At 50.4% G+C, this 17,039-nt stretch overlaps 1 protein-coding gene across 2 annotated transcripts in view; it reads right to left on the bottom strand.

Annotated features, from left to right (window-relative positions):
- The window catches only part of nbeal1 (neurobeachin-like 1), a 49,962-nt gene that overhangs the window by 16,149 nt on the left and 16,774 nt on the right, over positions 1-17,039 (bottom strand). For both annotated transcript variants that reach the window (XM_052499946.1, XM_052499947.1), the window contains 21 exons: positions 16,172-16,255; positions 15,979-16,077; positions 15,049-15,623; positions 14,551-14,683; positions 14,284-14,403; positions 13,872-14,178; positions 13,221-13,306; positions 13,004-13,093; positions 12,457-12,643; positions 12,238-12,371; positions 9,538-9,697; positions 9,038-9,140; positions 8,691-8,850; positions 7,448-7,606; positions 7,056-7,215; positions 5,905-5,993; positions 3,835-4,419; positions 1,802-1,977; positions 1,190-1,349; positions 832-960; positions 319-498 (listed from right to left, as the gene is read on the bottom strand). In XM_052499946.1, coding sequence (XP_052355906.1) covers positions 319-498; positions 832-960; positions 1,190-1,349; positions 1,802-1,977; positions 3,835-4,419; positions 5,905-5,993; positions 7,056-7,215; positions 7,448-7,606; positions 8,691-8,850; positions 9,038-9,140; positions 9,538-9,697; positions 12,238-12,371; positions 12,457-12,643; positions 13,004-13,093; positions 13,221-13,306; positions 13,872-14,178; positions 14,284-14,403; positions 14,551-14,683; positions 15,049-15,623; positions 15,979-16,077; positions 16,172-16,255 — 3,876 coding nt within the window. The remainder of the gene's footprint in view (positions 1-318; positions 499-831; positions 961-1,189; positions 1,350-1,801; positions 1,978-3,834; positions 4,420-5,904; positions 5,994-7,055; positions 7,216-7,447; positions 7,607-8,690; positions 8,851-9,037; positions 9,141-9,537; positions 9,698-12,237; positions 12,372-12,456; positions 12,644-13,003; positions 13,094-13,220; positions 13,307-13,871; positions 14,179-14,283; positions 14,404-14,550; positions 14,684-15,048; positions 15,624-15,978; positions 16,078-16,171; positions 16,256-17,039) is intronic.

Below are 17,039 nucleotides of genomic sequence, written 5' to 3'. Positions count from 1 at the left end.
GGATGTGTGTGTGTGTGCCTGCGCGTGGATGTGTGTGTGTGCCTGCGCGTGGATGTGTGTGTGTGCCTGCGCGTGGATGTGTGTGTGTGCCTGCGCGTGGATGTGTGTGTGTGCCTGCGCGTGGATGTGTGTGTGTGCCTGCGCGTGGATGTGTGTGTGTGCCTGCACGTGGATGTGTGTGTGTGCCTGCACGTGGATGTGTGTGTGTGCCTGCACGTGGATGTGTGTGTGTGCCTGCGCGTGGATGTGTGTGTGTGTGTGTGCCTGCGCGTGGATGTGTGTGTGTGTGTGTGTGCCTGCGCGTGGATGTGTGTGTACCTTGGAGAGCAGCGTGCGGAGCAGGGGCACCAGGCACATATAGGTCTCCTCTGTCTGCCCCCCTACAGAGCGCCTCAGGATGCCCTCCACCTTGCCCAGCAGGTAACACGCCTCATCCTGAGTCTCCACGCTCTTGGTCTGCAGGATGCCGTTCAGCTTGGCTGTAGCCAAGGCACAAACCTGGCAGGAGAGGAGATCACTTACATACATGGCTTATCTGGAGGTGATAAAAACATTCATATAAAGACAAGCATTCTGAATAAGATGTGACACCTGGTAGTGTGTGGGGGGGGGTACGTGATAGAGGGTTATAGTGCCTTCTATGAGACTTAGTGTGAGGCAGGTCGTCCTCAAGGGAGACTAAGCTGAAAAGGTTTGAGTACCACCGTTAGACTGAAAGTAGAGGTATGAAGTGTACAGTTGAACTCACTAACTGTAAGTTCCACTGGAAAAGAGCATCTGCTAAATTACTAAAGAGTGTGTATATGTATGTGACACTGGACAGCTTCTCACCTGGGGGTCTTCCTGGGCCATGAAGCCCAGCAGAAGCCTCAGGCCCACCTGAGACAGCTGCAGCCACTGGGCCCCTGACGAGTACCACACCATGAGACTGTCCATCAGAGTCACTGTCTCCTCCAGGACCTGGAAGAAAACAATCATTGAATCAAATCACCTCTAACATGGCTTGTGTTACTCAATTGGGTTTATAATTATTGAACAAGGCCTAATGGTGGATTGCAGTCACTCTTTGGCCATAGACTGCTTTCAATGTAACACATGTCTTCATATGTCAAACCACTGAACTATCACTTTACAATGGTATGACATTCACACATACTGCCAAAGATGTCTCTACTCCTAATAACAATACCTTCTCTGTCCACAGGGTGGGGTTGACCAGGCCCTCAGCCTGCAGGAAGTCCTGCACAACGTGGAGCAGCCGCACAGCGTTCTCGGTGTGCTGGGGCAACATGGCCGCCGTGGCCTCCCGGTTGTCAGTCACAGCCCACTCCAGCATCCTCTCCATCAGACTGGGTGAGAGGGAGGGAGGGGTGGGAGATGGGGATAGAAAGAGAGGAAAGAAGGATAACAGAGGAGTGGAGGGAAATTAAGAGAGCGAGACAAACAAAATGTGAATAAACACCAGAGAACCAGACCCCCGCTTCAAGACTGATGTGACTGAACACTAAACACATTGAACAGCCACAACTACAGTCGTCACGTCACCCTGCAGACTGGTTCCTACTCCTCACTACAGTCCTCACGTCACCCTGGTTCCTACTCCTCACTATAGTCGTCACGTCAATAATTTTTTGTAACAAAATGGGTCTTTTTAAACTAATATCTTTGTGAGACTGAACCTTTTTAATTGAACGTAATATCTTATGTTTGTTGTCTAAATGGAACTGTGCATTCTGCATATTTTCAGTCTTGTCAACTGAGGATGAAATAAATCAAACGTAAGAAATGCCAGTGTGTCCACCTGAGCTTGATGTGGTCCACAGGCAGCAGCAGCTCGTTGGTAGTGCCCAGCTTGGTGAGGGCAGAGAACACCTGCCCCCGCTCCAGCCAGGCGGCATCGTCCGAGCCCTCCACGCCTCGCCACATTACGCACAGCACGATCTCCAGCAGCATGCGAGACAGCTCCTCCTCCGTCCGCTAGGGGGAGACAGAGAGGAGGGAGTCAGTGAGAGTCACATCCAGGTCCAGATAGACAAACACAGAGGGGGTTCCCTCCCACCCCAGCCTCCATGGTGTGGTTTGACCCCCCCATGCCTGGCCCTACTGACGTCAGTCCCATGGGAGAATCTCAATTGCATTACCTTGACTCCTCGTGTCCTCTCTCCCCACCCCATTCTGAAAACCCACCCAAAACATAAGGACTTCTGACTTTCTCATCCAATGGGTTTTGAGAAGGAGACGAGGAGAGAGGACGCGAGGAGTTAAGGAAACGCAAATTGAGATTGTCCCCATCTATAGATGAGAGGAAGAGGTGGCTCCCTAGTGAGGCAGTGCCATTTTATAGCTTTATATTTCTTTATAAGTCTGTGGGGGATCAGAGGATCTGAGGGACATAGGAACACTCTGGCACCACAGTGGAAACCAATAGGGTGGATACAGAGGCTCCCAATAGGGTGGATACAGAGGCTCCCAATAGGGTGGATACAGAGGCTCCCAATAGGGTGGATACAGAGGCTCCCAATAGGGTGGATACAGAGGCTCCCAATAGGGTGGATACAGAGGCTCCCAATAGGGTGGATACAGAGGCTCCCAATAGGGTGGATACAGAGGCTCCCAATAGGGTGGATACAGAAGCCCCCAATAGGGTGGATACAGAGGCTCCCAATAGGGTGGATACAGAAGCCCCCAATAGGGTGGATACAGAAGCCCCCAATAGGGTGGGTAGAGAAGCCCCCAATAGGGTGGGTAGAGGCCCCCAATAGGGTGATAAGAGAAGCCCCCAATACACAGCCCCCAATAGGGTGAATACAGAAGCCCCCAATAGGGTGGATACAGAGCCCCCAATAGGGTGGATACAGAAGCCCCAATAAGGTGATAAGAGAAGCCCCCAATAGGGTGGATACAGAAGCCCCAATAGGGTGGATACAGAAGCCCCCAATAGGGTGGATACAGAAGCCCCCAATAGGGTGGATAGGGCTCCCAATAGGGTGGATACAGAAGCCCCCAATAGGGTGGATACAGAAGCCCCCAATAGGGTGGATACAGAAGCCCCCAATAGGGTGGATACAGAAGCCCCCAATAGGGTGGATACAGAAGCCCCCAATAGGGTGGATAGAGAAGCCCCCAATAGGGTGGATAGAGAAGCCCCCAATAGGGTGGATAGAGAAGCCCCCAATAGGGTGGATAGAGAAGCCCCCAATAGGGTGGATAGAGAAGCCCCCAATAGGGTGGATAGAGAAGCCCCCAATAGGGTGGATAGAGAAGCCCCCAATAGGGTGGATAGAGAAGCCCCCAATAGGGTGGATAGAGAAGCCCCCAATAGGGTGGATAGAGAAGCCCCCAATAGGGTGGATAGAGAAGCCCCCAATAGGGTGGATAGAGAAGCCCCCAATAGGGTGGATAGAGAAGCCCCCAATAGGGTGGATAGAGAAGCCCCCAATAGGGTGGATACACAAGCCCCCAATAGGGTGGATACACAAGCCCCCAATAGGGTGGATACACAGGCCCCCAATAGGGTGGATACACAAGCCCCCAATAGGGTGGATACACAAGCCCCCAATAGGGTGGATACACAAGCCCCCAATAGGGTGGATACACAAGCCCCCAATAGGGTAATCTGGATCCCTACCAGGAATTAGCTTTCAAATATCCAATTTGAGCAGCTGAAGGAAAGGAAGACAATTTATACAACTGATATACAGCTACTGTGACTAGTCAGACTTCCTAGAGCCTTCAGGGAACCACCTAGAGGAAACCACTTTTATCTATTGATATACAGCCACTGTGGCTAGCTACAATGAAGAGGAGAGGGAAACCACTATAGACAGGTCTCACCTCAGCGCAGCTGAACGACTCCCCCAATGACATGTTGTCGCTGAACAGGAAGCTGTCCTCGGTGAGGGACGCCGCCGAGGCATCTGGGAAGGCCTTGGCTGACGCCTCCAGCGGCGATGGCGTGCTGACCATGCTCCCCGGCGTCTGGTTGCCGCTCTCCCCGCCCTCGTAGGCACTCATGTGGGACAGGTCCAAACTCAACCCCCCTGCTTTCCCTCCCCCAGACGCCCAGGGCTTGAGCAACAGGCCCTCCCCAATCTGACTAACGGGCGTGTCCAGAAGCGAAAGCACATCCCCGTTTTCAAGACTATCCACTGATCTTCTGGAGCTCATGCTGAGGCGGTCTTCATCCACCAGTCTCCCGGCGCTGCCTGCTCGGCCCCTCCTCTCCAGGGGCAGTTCTAGACGGCTGCCGCTGCCCCGGCTGAGGTTGAGGTCCAGGCTGCAGGTGCTGGCAGCGTCGCCCCGCCCCGGGCCGCCCTCGCAGGGGCAGCGCAGGAACAGCCTCATCAGGGTCTCCTGCCAGCACAGCTGTCTGGAGATCTCCCGCGCCGCGTCCTGCTGGGACTGGAGGAGCTGGTACAGCTAGATGGAGAGAGAGCAGTAGTATTACTACCCAAGTATTCATTATTGTTCATTCAACATTACTGACCTGTTATTTATTATTCAATGAGTATTATGCTTACTTTTATGTTATTTATTTATGTCATCAATGATTGAATCTTTTTTGGGGGATGGAGAAAGAACAAGGGATGCAGGGAGGGAAGGAATGATAGTGAGGGAGAGAGAGAGAGGAAGGATAGAGAGGTGGGGGAGGAAGGATAGAGAGGGGGAGGAGGAAGGATAGAGAGGGGGAGGAGGAAGGATAGAGAGGGGGAGGAGGAAGGATAGAGAGGGGGAGGAGGAAGGATAGAGAGGGGGAGGAGGAAGGACAGAGAGGGGGAGGAGGAAGGATAGAGGGGGGGGGAGGAAGGACAGAGAGGGGGAGGAGGAAGGATAGAGGGAGGGAGGAGGAAGGATAGAGGGGGAGGAGGAAGGATAGAGGGAGGGAGGAGGAAGGATAGAGAGGGGGAGGAGGAAGGATAGAGGGAGGAGGAGAGGAGGAAGGATAGAGAGGTGGGAAGGATAAAGAGGGGAGGAGGAAGGATAGAGAGGGGGAGGAGGAAGGATAGAGGTGGGATAGAGAGGGGGAGGTGGGATAGAGAGGGGGAGGGGGGAGGAGGGAAGGATAGAGAGGGAGGAAGGATAGAGAGGGGGGAGGATAGAGAGGGAGGGGAAGGATAGAGAGAGGGGGAGGAGGAGAGAGAGGGGGGAGGAGAGAGAGGGAGGGGGGGAAGGATAGAGAGAGGGGGGAGGACAGAGAGAGGGGGACGGATAGAGAGAGGGGGACGGACAGAGAGAGGGGGACGGATAGAGAGAGGGGGACGGATAGAGAGGGGGGAGGATAGAGGGGGGGGACGGATAGAGAGAGGGGGAAGGATAGAGAGAGGGGGACGGATAGAGAGAGGGGACAGAGGAGGGGGACGGACAGAGAGGGGGGACGGACAGAGAGGGGGGGAGGAGAGAGGGGGACGGACAGAGAGAGGGGACGGATAGAGAGAGGGGGACGGATAGAGAGAGGGGGACGGATAGAGAGGGGGGACGGATAGAGAGAGGGGGACGGATAGAGAGAGGGGGACGGATAGAGAGAGGGGGGACGGATAGAGAGAGGGGGGACGGATAGAGAGAGGGGGGACGGATAGAGAGAGGGGGGACGGATAGAGAGAGGGGGGACGGATAGAGAGAGGGGGGACGGATAGAGAGAGGGGGATGGATAGAGAGGGGAGATGGATAGAGGGACAGAATAGAGTTTTAGGAAGATCAAAATCAGATATTTTAGCACAAGTTTATAATCCCTTTTATAATCCCTTAATTTCAAAGTAATTTCATGCATTTCCATTAATGGTTGATGTAGTGATTTAATTATTATGGATATCAACATCTCGTATGTAGGAAGATGTCTGTTTCTACCCTGAGAACAGGGTGTGTGTGTCGTTTTAATAACTTAGTGTGTGTGCTCTGTTCCCTCACCCTATTGCACACGAGCAGGCGTACGCTGGGCCCGGCCCGGTGAGTCAGCTGGACCAGGGCCATAAGGTCCTTGTAGCTCACCACATGATCTAAGGGGGGGTCAAAGGTCAACATGATAAGCCATAGCCATATAATTTAGTCCAGTACACATTGACTGAATCTCATATTACCTGTTGGGCCACACCATAATACTGGGTCATGTTCAGTTGGGCCCACCGTATAAAAACATTACGCAACGGAAGGCAGAAAAGCGTGTTCAGGAAGTACCTCACTGTTTGAAAACGTTTTCTCCCAGCTGAACATACCCCTGATTGATCTGTCCATGTAGCTGAATGGGTAAAACAATAACCTGAAGTACACTGGAGAAACATTGATTTCCTTCTCCTGCCCTTCGCCCATACAAACCTCACTGCAGAACTGCCCTGACTCTCTCCAGCCATTCATTCAGTCATTTATTTATAGAGAGGAAGCCATTCTCTGCAGTCTGCACTCCGTCCAACTTCAGCCTCACCCCAGCCAATCAATTAGCCCTCAACGCTTCATTGATTGGCCACTAAATCAAACTTCCATGGAGACATGGGAGTAGAGCCAGCCAATCAAAACTATGCAAGGGCTGAACACCACATCTACAAAGGTCTATAGGGACAGCTGGGTGAAGCAGAGTCAGGTCTCATTCTTTTTTATTGGCCAATGAAATGAAACCACTTCACCTGCGTTACTGTAGATATTGCTTGGGTAAAAAAATATATATATATATATTTTTAAATCAGCAAACACATTTGTATTGCCTTTTACTTATTGAATTTGTTTGCTGTTTTGTATGTATTTGTTAAGTTGCCAATGAATTACCCTTCGGACACAAAAACTATTTGGGGCTATTTGTCGTTCTGCCCCTGAACAGGCAGTTAACCCACTGTTCCTCGGCCGTCATTGAAAATAAGAATTTGTTCTTAACTGACTTGCCGAGTTAAATAAAGGTAAAACAAATAATAATAATAATGCTTTATTGAATTGAAAAGCAATGTTGATGATTGGCTGTTGAAGGAGCCGTCTCCAACCATAGTGATCTAGTCCCCAGAAACATATTTGAATAATGGTATGGTGGACACTGCCAGGGTGAGAGAAGGGGTGGGAGGGACACCGTCACTCACCTGTGTGGAGCACCTGGTTGAGCAGGCTCTTGACGAGGGAGGGGGTGACGTGGAGGTCAGAGAAGAGCAGGGAGAGACCAGAGTATCCCACCTCCCTCAGCTTCAGCCTCTGCTTGTTCTTCTCATAGACTCGGTCGCAGCGCAGCATGCGGTCAAACATCTGGACTCTCACACACGGCAAAGACCATTCAATTATGTTACATGAGCAGCATTCAATGTCTGAAAGAGAAGGGTCTTGTATACTACCTAGTGAAAGTACTGACTCATCTGCACAACATAACCTACTCCACAAATTCGGAAGTCGTCAAAACCACAACACACTTGAACATTCCCGTGTGTGTGTATGTGTGTGTGTGTGTGTGTGTGTGTGTACGTGTGAGGAGGTCCCTCACCTTGAAGACGAGCTCTCGGAGGCGGTCTGAGTGTTTGGTGTTGAGCAGCAGGGCGTAGCAGGAGTCGGCCGCCCCCGGCTCAAACAGAAGCAGGAAAAGCTGGTCCCTGGCAGCACTGGTCTGGAGCAGACTGAGCAGCAACTCTATCACTCCACACAGCTAGAGGGACACACACACGGTTAGCAACTCCACCAAGGCGCGCGCGCACGCACACGCACGCACACGCACACACCACACACTTGGTTAGCAACTCCACCAAGACGCACACACACACACACGGATTGAATTAAGTGGAGAGAGCAAGTAAATGACGAGTGTGGTTTCAGGGACTGAACAGCCTAATAATGGGTCGGATGGAGAGAAGACAAACTGTGGAGGATGAACACTTGACATTGCAGTGAGCTTATGTCACATGCCATGATGTCACAGGCCGTGTATAGAAACCTATGTAAGAGGATAAGACAAACAGGAAAAAGAGCTGGAGAAAAGGAGGAAGAGGAAGGACACGGACACACAGGAAACAGATCCTCATTGAATGCCAGGCGTATAAATCCTGTGTGAAGTGAGTGGATGGGAAGCTGGGCCTTGAGAGACAGAGGACTGCCGCAGTCAGTTAAACAGAGCAGCCAGCTGAAGGCTATTAGGGGGGGAGCTTTCTTCCAGAGGCCTAGGTAACCAGCAGGCCAGAGACCAGGGCTGTCCTTAGTGTAGCCGCAGGCTGGAAACACACAGCCTCAACACTGTGCCAGGCACAGAGCAGCCAGCTGAAGGCTATTAGGGGGAAGCTTTCTTCCAGAGGCCTAGGTAACCAGCAGGCCAGAGACCAGGGCTGTCCTTAGTGTAGCCGCAGGCTGGAAACACACAGCCTCAACACTGTGCCAGGCACAGAGCAGGCAGCTGTTCCCTCATAGGCACCACAGCAATGGTCCTCATAGGATTTCTAAGTGATATTCCAGTACATGGATATTGAAGATAACTTGGGCTTATTCAGAGGGTCAATAAGTGAGAGAGGTTGAATTGCTCTCTGTCTTCCACATCAGGTAATAGCCAGTCTATTAACCATCTCGTCTTCAATGTTACTCATATGGAGTGGAGTCCTCTGACTACAGGACATCTGCTTTATCCATGTTAATCCATGATACGATGCAGGGCTTCATTAGTGTTAATATTGGAACAGAGACAAAGATTCTGACAAGTCATGGACCCGTCATCTGTCCGTTCCTCCCTTCCATCCATCCCTCACCTGTTCCTCGTCTCCGATGGCGGCGATGTATCCCAGAATGCTGTGCATCTCCTCCTGGGTCATACCCTTGCTGATGTAATACTTCAGGAGGCCGCAGAGGGACGATCGGATGGTCTGATTGTCGTCTTCACTAATATCTCCCTCTCTGCTGACACTCTTACTGACAGATTTAGAATAATTTATTTTAAAAAATACATATGTTTAACATAAATATTATTTTATGAGAAATCAAGTTGACTGTAGAACTTGTACAGATATTACAATACATACATCTCATGTAACAGATGGAGCTAGAGTAGGACAATTATGAATCATGAGTAAAAACCAGAGGCATTCTGGCGTCCCACCCGTAGTAAAGGCGAATGGTGTCCAGTAGAAATTGAACTCCGTATTTCTTCCGGAACTGCTTCCTGTTTTCTTTGATGACGGTGGACATGTACTGGATGTGACCTTCATCACCACGAGAAAGATTGACAAGAGTCACACACACAGGGATGGACAGGTTACATTCTAAAAGTAATCAAGGTGCATAATGCCGCTTTCACGTTCTAGTCGGAACTAGGAAACTCTGAAATTTCCGACTTGCTAACTGGTTGTAGTAATGCACGTGCCACGTTCAACCAGTTAGGAAGTCCGAAACTTCAGAGTTCCGACTAGCATGTGAAGGTGGCATTAGAAGTAGACAAAAAGGGTCCATCAAACGCATGTGGTGTGTCATTATAGTGGTCTCTGACTTGCTCAGGTGGAACAAACTTCAACTTGTTCCTGGATTTGTAACCAATCACACACATATCGACTAACACGTGAACCCCCCCTCCCACACAGACCCATGGTCCCAGGTGCTCACCGATGCGCAGGGGGAAGTCTCCCAGGTTCCAGATGCTGAAGTTGAACAGAAGGTGTGTGTGGAGCTGCTGCAGCAGCTGCTGGTTCTTTTCATAGGTAACCTGCTCCACCAGGAGCTGAGCAGACACCAAGACACTCACATCCACCAGACTGGCAGGCAGCTACACAGAGAGAAATACACACACGCCAAGAGAGAGAATCAATAAGAGAGAGTAGAGAGAATAACAGACAAAAAGAGCGAGAGAGAATGACAGAAAGAGAGAGTGGAAAGAGATTGAGAGAGCACAGGCGAGAGAGAGAAAGAGGAGACCGAGAGAATGAAAGAGCCAGAGAGAGTTGATAACGGCGTCGGAGGGGAAGGCCGCCGTTTTACGGGCTCCTAACCAACTGTGATATTTTGTGTTATTTTTATCATTGGTCGCAACTTATTTTGTACAAATGTTGCTTGTTCCGTCTCTTATGACCAAAAATAGCTTCTGGATATCAGAACAGTAATTACTGACCACGAACTGGACGAAGATTATTTATTTAAATGAGTCTGACGTGAAGGACATACAGCTTCTCCGAGACCAGGCCCAAATCCACGTCATTCGCGTGAAAATAATACGGAAATACAGGGACGGAGATCGGAGTGCCTTGTGAGAGTCGTTGGCGAGTGGGTAACCCGCCTCAAACATCCGTTCTATTGGACAACGTGCAATCACTGGACAATCAACCGGATGACCTCCGCACGAGACTATCCTACCAACGGGACATTACATACTGTATTATCTTATGTTTCACCGAGTCGTGGCTAAACGACGACACGGATAATATTCAGTTGGCTGGGTTTTCCTTGCATCGGCAGGACAGAACAGCTACGTCTGGTAAGATGAGGGGTGGGGGTGTGTCTATTTGTCAATAACAGCTGGTGCGCAATGTCTAATATTAAGGAGGTCTTGAGGTAGAATACTTCATGATAAACTGTAGACCACACCATCTACCAAGAGAGTTTATCTATATTTTTAGTAGCAGTCCATTTACCACCACAAACTGATGCTGGCACTAAGACCACATTCACAGAGCTGTATAAGGCCTTAAGCAAACAAGAAAATACTCATCCTAGTGGGCGGGACTTTAACGCAGGCAAACTTAAATCCATGTTACCTCATTTCTACCAGCATGTCACAAAACACTATAGACCACCTTTACTCCACACACCGAGACGCATACAAAAGCTCCCCCTCGCCCTCTATTTGGCACATCTGATCATAATTCTTACAAGCAAAAACTAAAGCAGGGAGTATCAGTGACTTGCTGAATACGGAAGTGGCCAGATGACGCGGTTGCTACGCTACAGGACTGTTTTGCAGCACAGACTGGAATATGTTTCAGGATTCATCCAATGGCATTGAGAGTATACCACCTGTCACCAGCTTCATCAATAAGTGCATCGACGACGTCCCCCCACAGTGACCGTACGTACAGTGAGGGAACAAAGTATTTGATCCCCTGCTGATTTTGTACGTTTGCCCACTGACAAAGAAATGATCAGTCTATAATGGTAGGTTTATTTGAACAGTGAGACAGAATTTTAAAAATCCAGAAAAACGCATGTCAAAAGTGTGATTTGCATCTAGTCTCTCTCTCTCCCTCTAGTTAGTCATCTACTCTCTCTCAGCGTCATCTACTCCCTCTCATCGTCATCTACTCTCTCTCATCGTCATCTACTCTCTCATCGTCATCTACTCCCTCTCATCGTCATCTACTCCCTCTCATCGTCATCTACTCTCTCTCATCGTCATCTACTCTCTCATCGTCATCTACTCTCTCTCTCTGGCTCTGACGCTCGTCAGATGTGGCAGGGCTTGCAAACCTTTACGGACTACAAAGGGAAACACAGCCGCGAGCTGCCCAGTGACTCGAGTCTACCAGACAATGCCTTTTATGCTCGCTTCGAGGCAAGCAACACTGAAGCATGCATGAGAGCACCAGCTGTTCCGGACGACTGTGGGATCACGCTCTCCGTAGCCAATGTGAGCAAGACCTTTAAATAGTTCAACATTCACAAGGCCGCAGGCCCAGACAGATTACCAGGACGTGTACTCCGAGCATGCGCGGACCAACTGGCAAGTGTCTTCACTGATATTTTCAACCTCTCCCTGACCTAATCTGTAATACCTACATGTTTCAAGCAGACCACCCTAGTCCCTGTGCCCAAGAAAGCAAGGTAAACTGCCTAAATGATTACCGCCTGTGGCACTCACGCCTGTAGCCATGAAGTGCTTTGAAAGGCTGGTCATGGCTCACATAAACACCATTATCCCAGAAACCATAGACCCACTCCAATTTGCATACCGCCCCAACAGATCCACAGATGATGCAATCTCAATCGCAGTCCAACACTGCCCTTTCCCACCTGGACAAAAGGAACACCTATGTGAGAATGCTGTTCATTGACTACAGTTCAGTGTTCAACACCCTAGTGCCCACAAAGCTCATCACTAAGCTAAGGACCCCGGGACTGAACACCTCCCTCTGCAACAATTAAGCAAATTGCAACCTGGACCATTTACATTGACAACCCCCCCCCCCCATTACTGCTACTCACTGTTTATTATCTATGCATAGTCACTTTACTACCATCTACATGAACAAAGAGAACGAAAGAGCGAGAGAGAGAGACAGGCAGACAAAGAAAGCATTAACAGAGTGTCTAAACCTTCTGCATCAGTCCCCCCAGGGTGGCTACTCCATGGGAGTGCAGCAGGCTCTCCTGGTTGATGGGGTGACGCTGCAGGAAGTGCTTCAGCACCAGCAGGAACGTGGCAACCAGGTTCTTCTCCAGACGCGCCTCTGAAACACACAGTCAGTTCAGTTCAATAACTGTAATGCTTGTATTATCACCTAAAGCTAAACATGTTTTGTGTTGGGGACTCACCCGAGGACCTGTTGGAGGGCAGGATGACCCAGTCCCCGTCCCCAGGAGAGGTGGCCGCGTCAGGGGTGGGGCTGATGAACTCTGACCCCGTGGGGTCGGCAGCGGTGTGGTTCTCAGGGGTCAGCAGAGTGAGTTGCTCCAGGATGGGGAAGAGGACAGGTAGACCTCCCACGCAGTTGATCATATCCTGAACACAGGAGTGTGAATCAGAAAGGGGAAAATTAACCAGAGGCTGAATCAGAAAGGGGAAAATTAACCAGAGGCTGAATCAGAAAGGGGAAAATTAACCAGAGGCTGAATCAGAAAGGGGAAAATTAACCAGAGGCTGAATCAGAAAGGGGAAATAATCAGAGACGGCCTTAAATATAATTTTTCCCTGTAACCATCCCCCAAGACAACACCCTATTGCCTGGCCGGGATTGGAACCAGCAATCTTGCAGCTACTGATTGACTTATGTAACCTCTACACTACATACCACCCATCAACCATCCAATCAAATATTCAACAATAAACTTAGGAGAATATGTTGTCGTTGCTAAATCGTACCTTGATGTCCCAGTTGACAACCTTGTTCCCAGTCAGACGCCCATGGAGGAGGTTGGGGGACAGGTCCAAACAGATGGGGTTCCGACAAGCCTGTAGGAACCAGGAGACATATTTCTGCCTGTCACAGCTGACAAGTCATTAACATCCATGACCGTAATAATAAAGCATGGGCGTGGAGTAATGAGGTAAATGATTGACAGTAGCCTAGTCCAATCACCTTGGGGGAGTAGTGCAGCAGAAGTTTAGATGTGAGGTCACCGAGCTCCGCCTCCTGGGTCTTGAAAGGAGAAATGCAGTTTGGCCCTGAGAAGAGAAGGAAACCAACCAAAGATAAGATAACTATAACCCTGTCCCTGGCCGTGTTCCAATGCTCATGAAACGCATCCTTCCTTCCTTTGAAGAAATCGCTGTTCTGACAACATCTGATTGACGAGACTCCAACAGAAATGAAGAGGTGTGAAAAATATGGTGGAAACTTTCTCAGCCAATGATCACATCAATCTAATGCCTGTAAAAGCATGAAGAGGAGTCAACGGATGCACACTTCAGGCAGAGAATCAATGGAGAAAGTCCATAGGCTTCAATAATCCAATCCCGATCAGATTATCGGGATTATCGAGATTATCTCAAGGAAGGGAGGAAGGAACGTTCAGGGATGCATTTTAAAATAGTTCTATGGGAGAAACCCAACTGCATTTCCCTGATTCCTTGCGTCCTCGCTCGTCGCCTCCTCCTCAAAACCCATTGGATGAGAACATCAGAGGTCCCTCCCTTCTGACCTTTTCATCCAGTAGGTTGAAACAGAGGCGAGAAGAGAGGATGCGAGTAATCAAGGAAATGCTATTTAGATTCTCCCCATCTCTCTCACCGAGGCTGCAGAGGGCCTTGACGTGGTTGGGCTGCAGTGCTTCGTGGAACACCATGACGTTACCCAGTTGGCCCTGCAGGGAGGTGGGGCTGCCCCACTCGCTGTCCTGCGTCCCCGCAGAGATCAACTTGGTGACCGACTCAGGCTTGCCCCCCAGGAGGCTCCCCCAGCCCTGGGTCGACAGGATGCTCCCCAGGGAGGAGCGGGCGGAAGGGGGCGCCCCGGAGAAGGGGGGGTCTGGTATTTGGGAGGGGGGTGGCGTGGTGGTCCGATGGCCCGCTGAGCCGATGCAGCAGGAGGTGAAAGGCTGAGGGGGCAAAAACAGTCAGGGAACTGAATATGAGCTCACGGGCAAAAACATACACACAAATGTATATAAACAACACACGCGCGGACACAAGATAACTCTCACCTCTGTCATGGTTGGGTACTTGAGTGGTGCTGACAGTTTCTGCTGTCCATCTACATAGATGTAAACTAGACTCTGTCCAAATGGCCTCTTCCCCGGTACATGGACTACACCTATACTGTGCTGTGGGCAGAACACACACAGGACTCAATCTCCCACAATTCACCCTGTCGGCAGCCAGCCATACAGACCATGGAGATATATCCATTCTTGGGTTCTATGTTTAATTCTATGACACAGACAAGCCTACAGAAAGGTGATGTCACTTACCCAGAGTGAGTCACAGAAAGAGTAGTCTGGTAGCATCACTGTCATGTACTCCTTCTTGGTGCACACGGCAACCACCAGTACCCCTGCTGAACTGATGAAGGCCTCCAAGCCCGTTCCTCCCGGGGTGAAGAAACTATAATAAATATAATAATATATGCCATTTAGCAGACGCTTTTATCCAAAGCGACTTACAGTCATGTGTGCATACATTCTACGTATGGGTGGTCCCGGGAATCGAACCCACTACCCTGGCGTTACAAGCGCCATGCTCTACCAACTGAGCTACAGAAGGACCACACTACAGAGGAACAGACAACAGAGCACGTTACACACTCTTAACCTGTCTCTCCCAATCCTCCTGTCTCTCCCTCCCTCGACCACCATCTCTACCTCATCCACCTCCATCCATCCATCCATCCATCCATCCCTCTCTCTAGATCACTCAACCCTCCGTCTCTCACCCTCCGTCTCACTCACGCTCCTCCCTCCGTCTCTCACCTGTACAGCTGCTTCCTCTTGTCCCCCTTGCCGGGCAGTCCCTGCTGGTCCTGGTCCAATGAGAGCCAGGCCAGGAAGCTGAAGGCGGGGCCCGGCCAGCGCATCACCATTGGCACGGCGATGCCAGCCATGCTGGGCGACAGATCAAAGTACTGCATGGCGCTCTCCAGACCCTGCTTCCGCACCATGCCCAGGACCGCCCTCAACACCGGGCCCACGTACGGGTGAGGCTGCCCGGGCTCCAGCGGCCTCAGAAGCCTGAGTAACTGGAGGAGCTCACCGCCGCTCAGCGACTGGCTCCCCAGCGACCCTAGCAAACTGACAAGGCTTTCTGCGCACGCCCGGTGCAGGCGAGCGTGGTGCCCGAGGGTGGCGAGGAGCCGCACGGCCATGGCGGCGTTGACGCAGGTGGCGCGCGTCTGTCGGTTGATGCAGCAGAGGCGGCGGAGCCAGTCGGCAGTGAACACCTGCAGCTCAGCAGAGTTCATCTCTGGGAGCCACTGGATGAGGAGGAGCAGGGGCTCCACGTTACTGATGCCCAGGATACCCACCGAGCTGTGTTCACCCTCCACAGCCTGAGAGGGAGGGGAGGGCGGGGAAGGAGAGAGGGACAGTGGGCAGACATCACACATAGTGGGTAAGTGCACAGATATACAGGGGGTTTACTGTCCCAAATGCAACCCTATTCCCCATGTAGAGTGATGCTCCTGTGACTATGAGCCACAAGACAATATTCCCATAACCAGTGTATAGATAGTAGAAGGCTTGTTATTGCATTTTGGTTTCAGGCCTTAAATTAAAAAAGCAATATGCCTTGTGTTACAGCGGCATTAAAAGTTAGTGTAAAATCCAGTCTACTAGTAGTCTACTATGGGAAATAGGTTGTACTTCAATATGAGAAGAAGTCCAGTGACAGAGGGAATCTCTCACCATATTCATCAGTTCCTTCAGCAGGTGTCTGGAGGGCTGGCCCAGGGAGACCAGAACCTCAAACAGGTGAGTGTAGCCAATCCGCTCCTTGAACACCTCCTGTAGGGGCGGGACTAAACTGTTAGCAATACCGTTTGTGTGGATCAGTCTATATATATGGATATGTTGGAAGGGTTTTGTGTGTGTGGTTCACCTTTGCAGCAGGTGACTTGTGCATCACCGTCGTCAGGGCTTTGATGGTTGCCACGGCGAGAGAGTCCAGTCGCCCTTGAAACACCTGAGACGATATCAGACCTGTCAATCTTTCTCCTGAGCCAATCCCCATTTCCTTAACCTCTCAGGGGGGGTGTGTGCAGTATTGTATGTGAGTGAAACTAGCCCCTTTATATCCCTGCCTTCATGCAAACAAAATGAATGATTAAGGTTTTTATGACTTATCAAATCATAATTTAATGATCATCATTCTCCGATTATAACATTGACATCGTGCTTAATGATACCTCACTCCACTCGCAGGAATAAAAAGAGGCTGTTGGTGTGTGTGTGTGTGTGTGTGTGTGTGTGTGTGTGTGTGTGTGTGTGTGTGTGTGTGTGTGTGTGTGTGTGTGTGTGTGTGTGTGTGTGTGTGTGTGTGTGTGTAATCACTGCAGAGGTTTAGTGTCTGATTATTCGTGGACAGAAGCTCATTGCTCTTATTGCCCTTGATATAAAGAGGAAACAGACACGTCAGGCCTTTCTGCTCCAGACAACACCAGGAAAAATGGCAATTTCCCGTCAAGAGTCATTGTCTCACTAATATCATAGTACTCTCTGGAGCAGGAAGCTCTGAGGGCTCACCAAAACACAATATTTTAAGAATATATATTCCTCTCTCCTTCACACAGAGGAACACCAACACACACGGAGGAGCAACGCTTCCTCCTGTCGACAGACACACTGGCTCAAAGTAGCCTCACACACACCCACACACATCCTCTGTCCAGCTCTGCCCTTCTCCAAATCATTCTTTTCTCTCCCTTTAACGGAGGGTACAACATTCAGTGTGTCTCGGACCGGCTGGA

This window comes from Oncorhynchus keta, chromosome 37 (genome assembly GCF_023373465.1).
Source record: "Oncorhynchus keta strain PuntledgeMale-10-30-2019 chromosome 37, Oket_V2, whole genome shotgun sequence".
NCBI lineage: Eukaryota > Metazoa > Chordata > Actinopteri > Salmoniformes > Salmonidae > Oncorhynchus > Oncorhynchus keta.
This window is presented reverse-complemented; position numbering and strand designations above follow the sequence as displayed.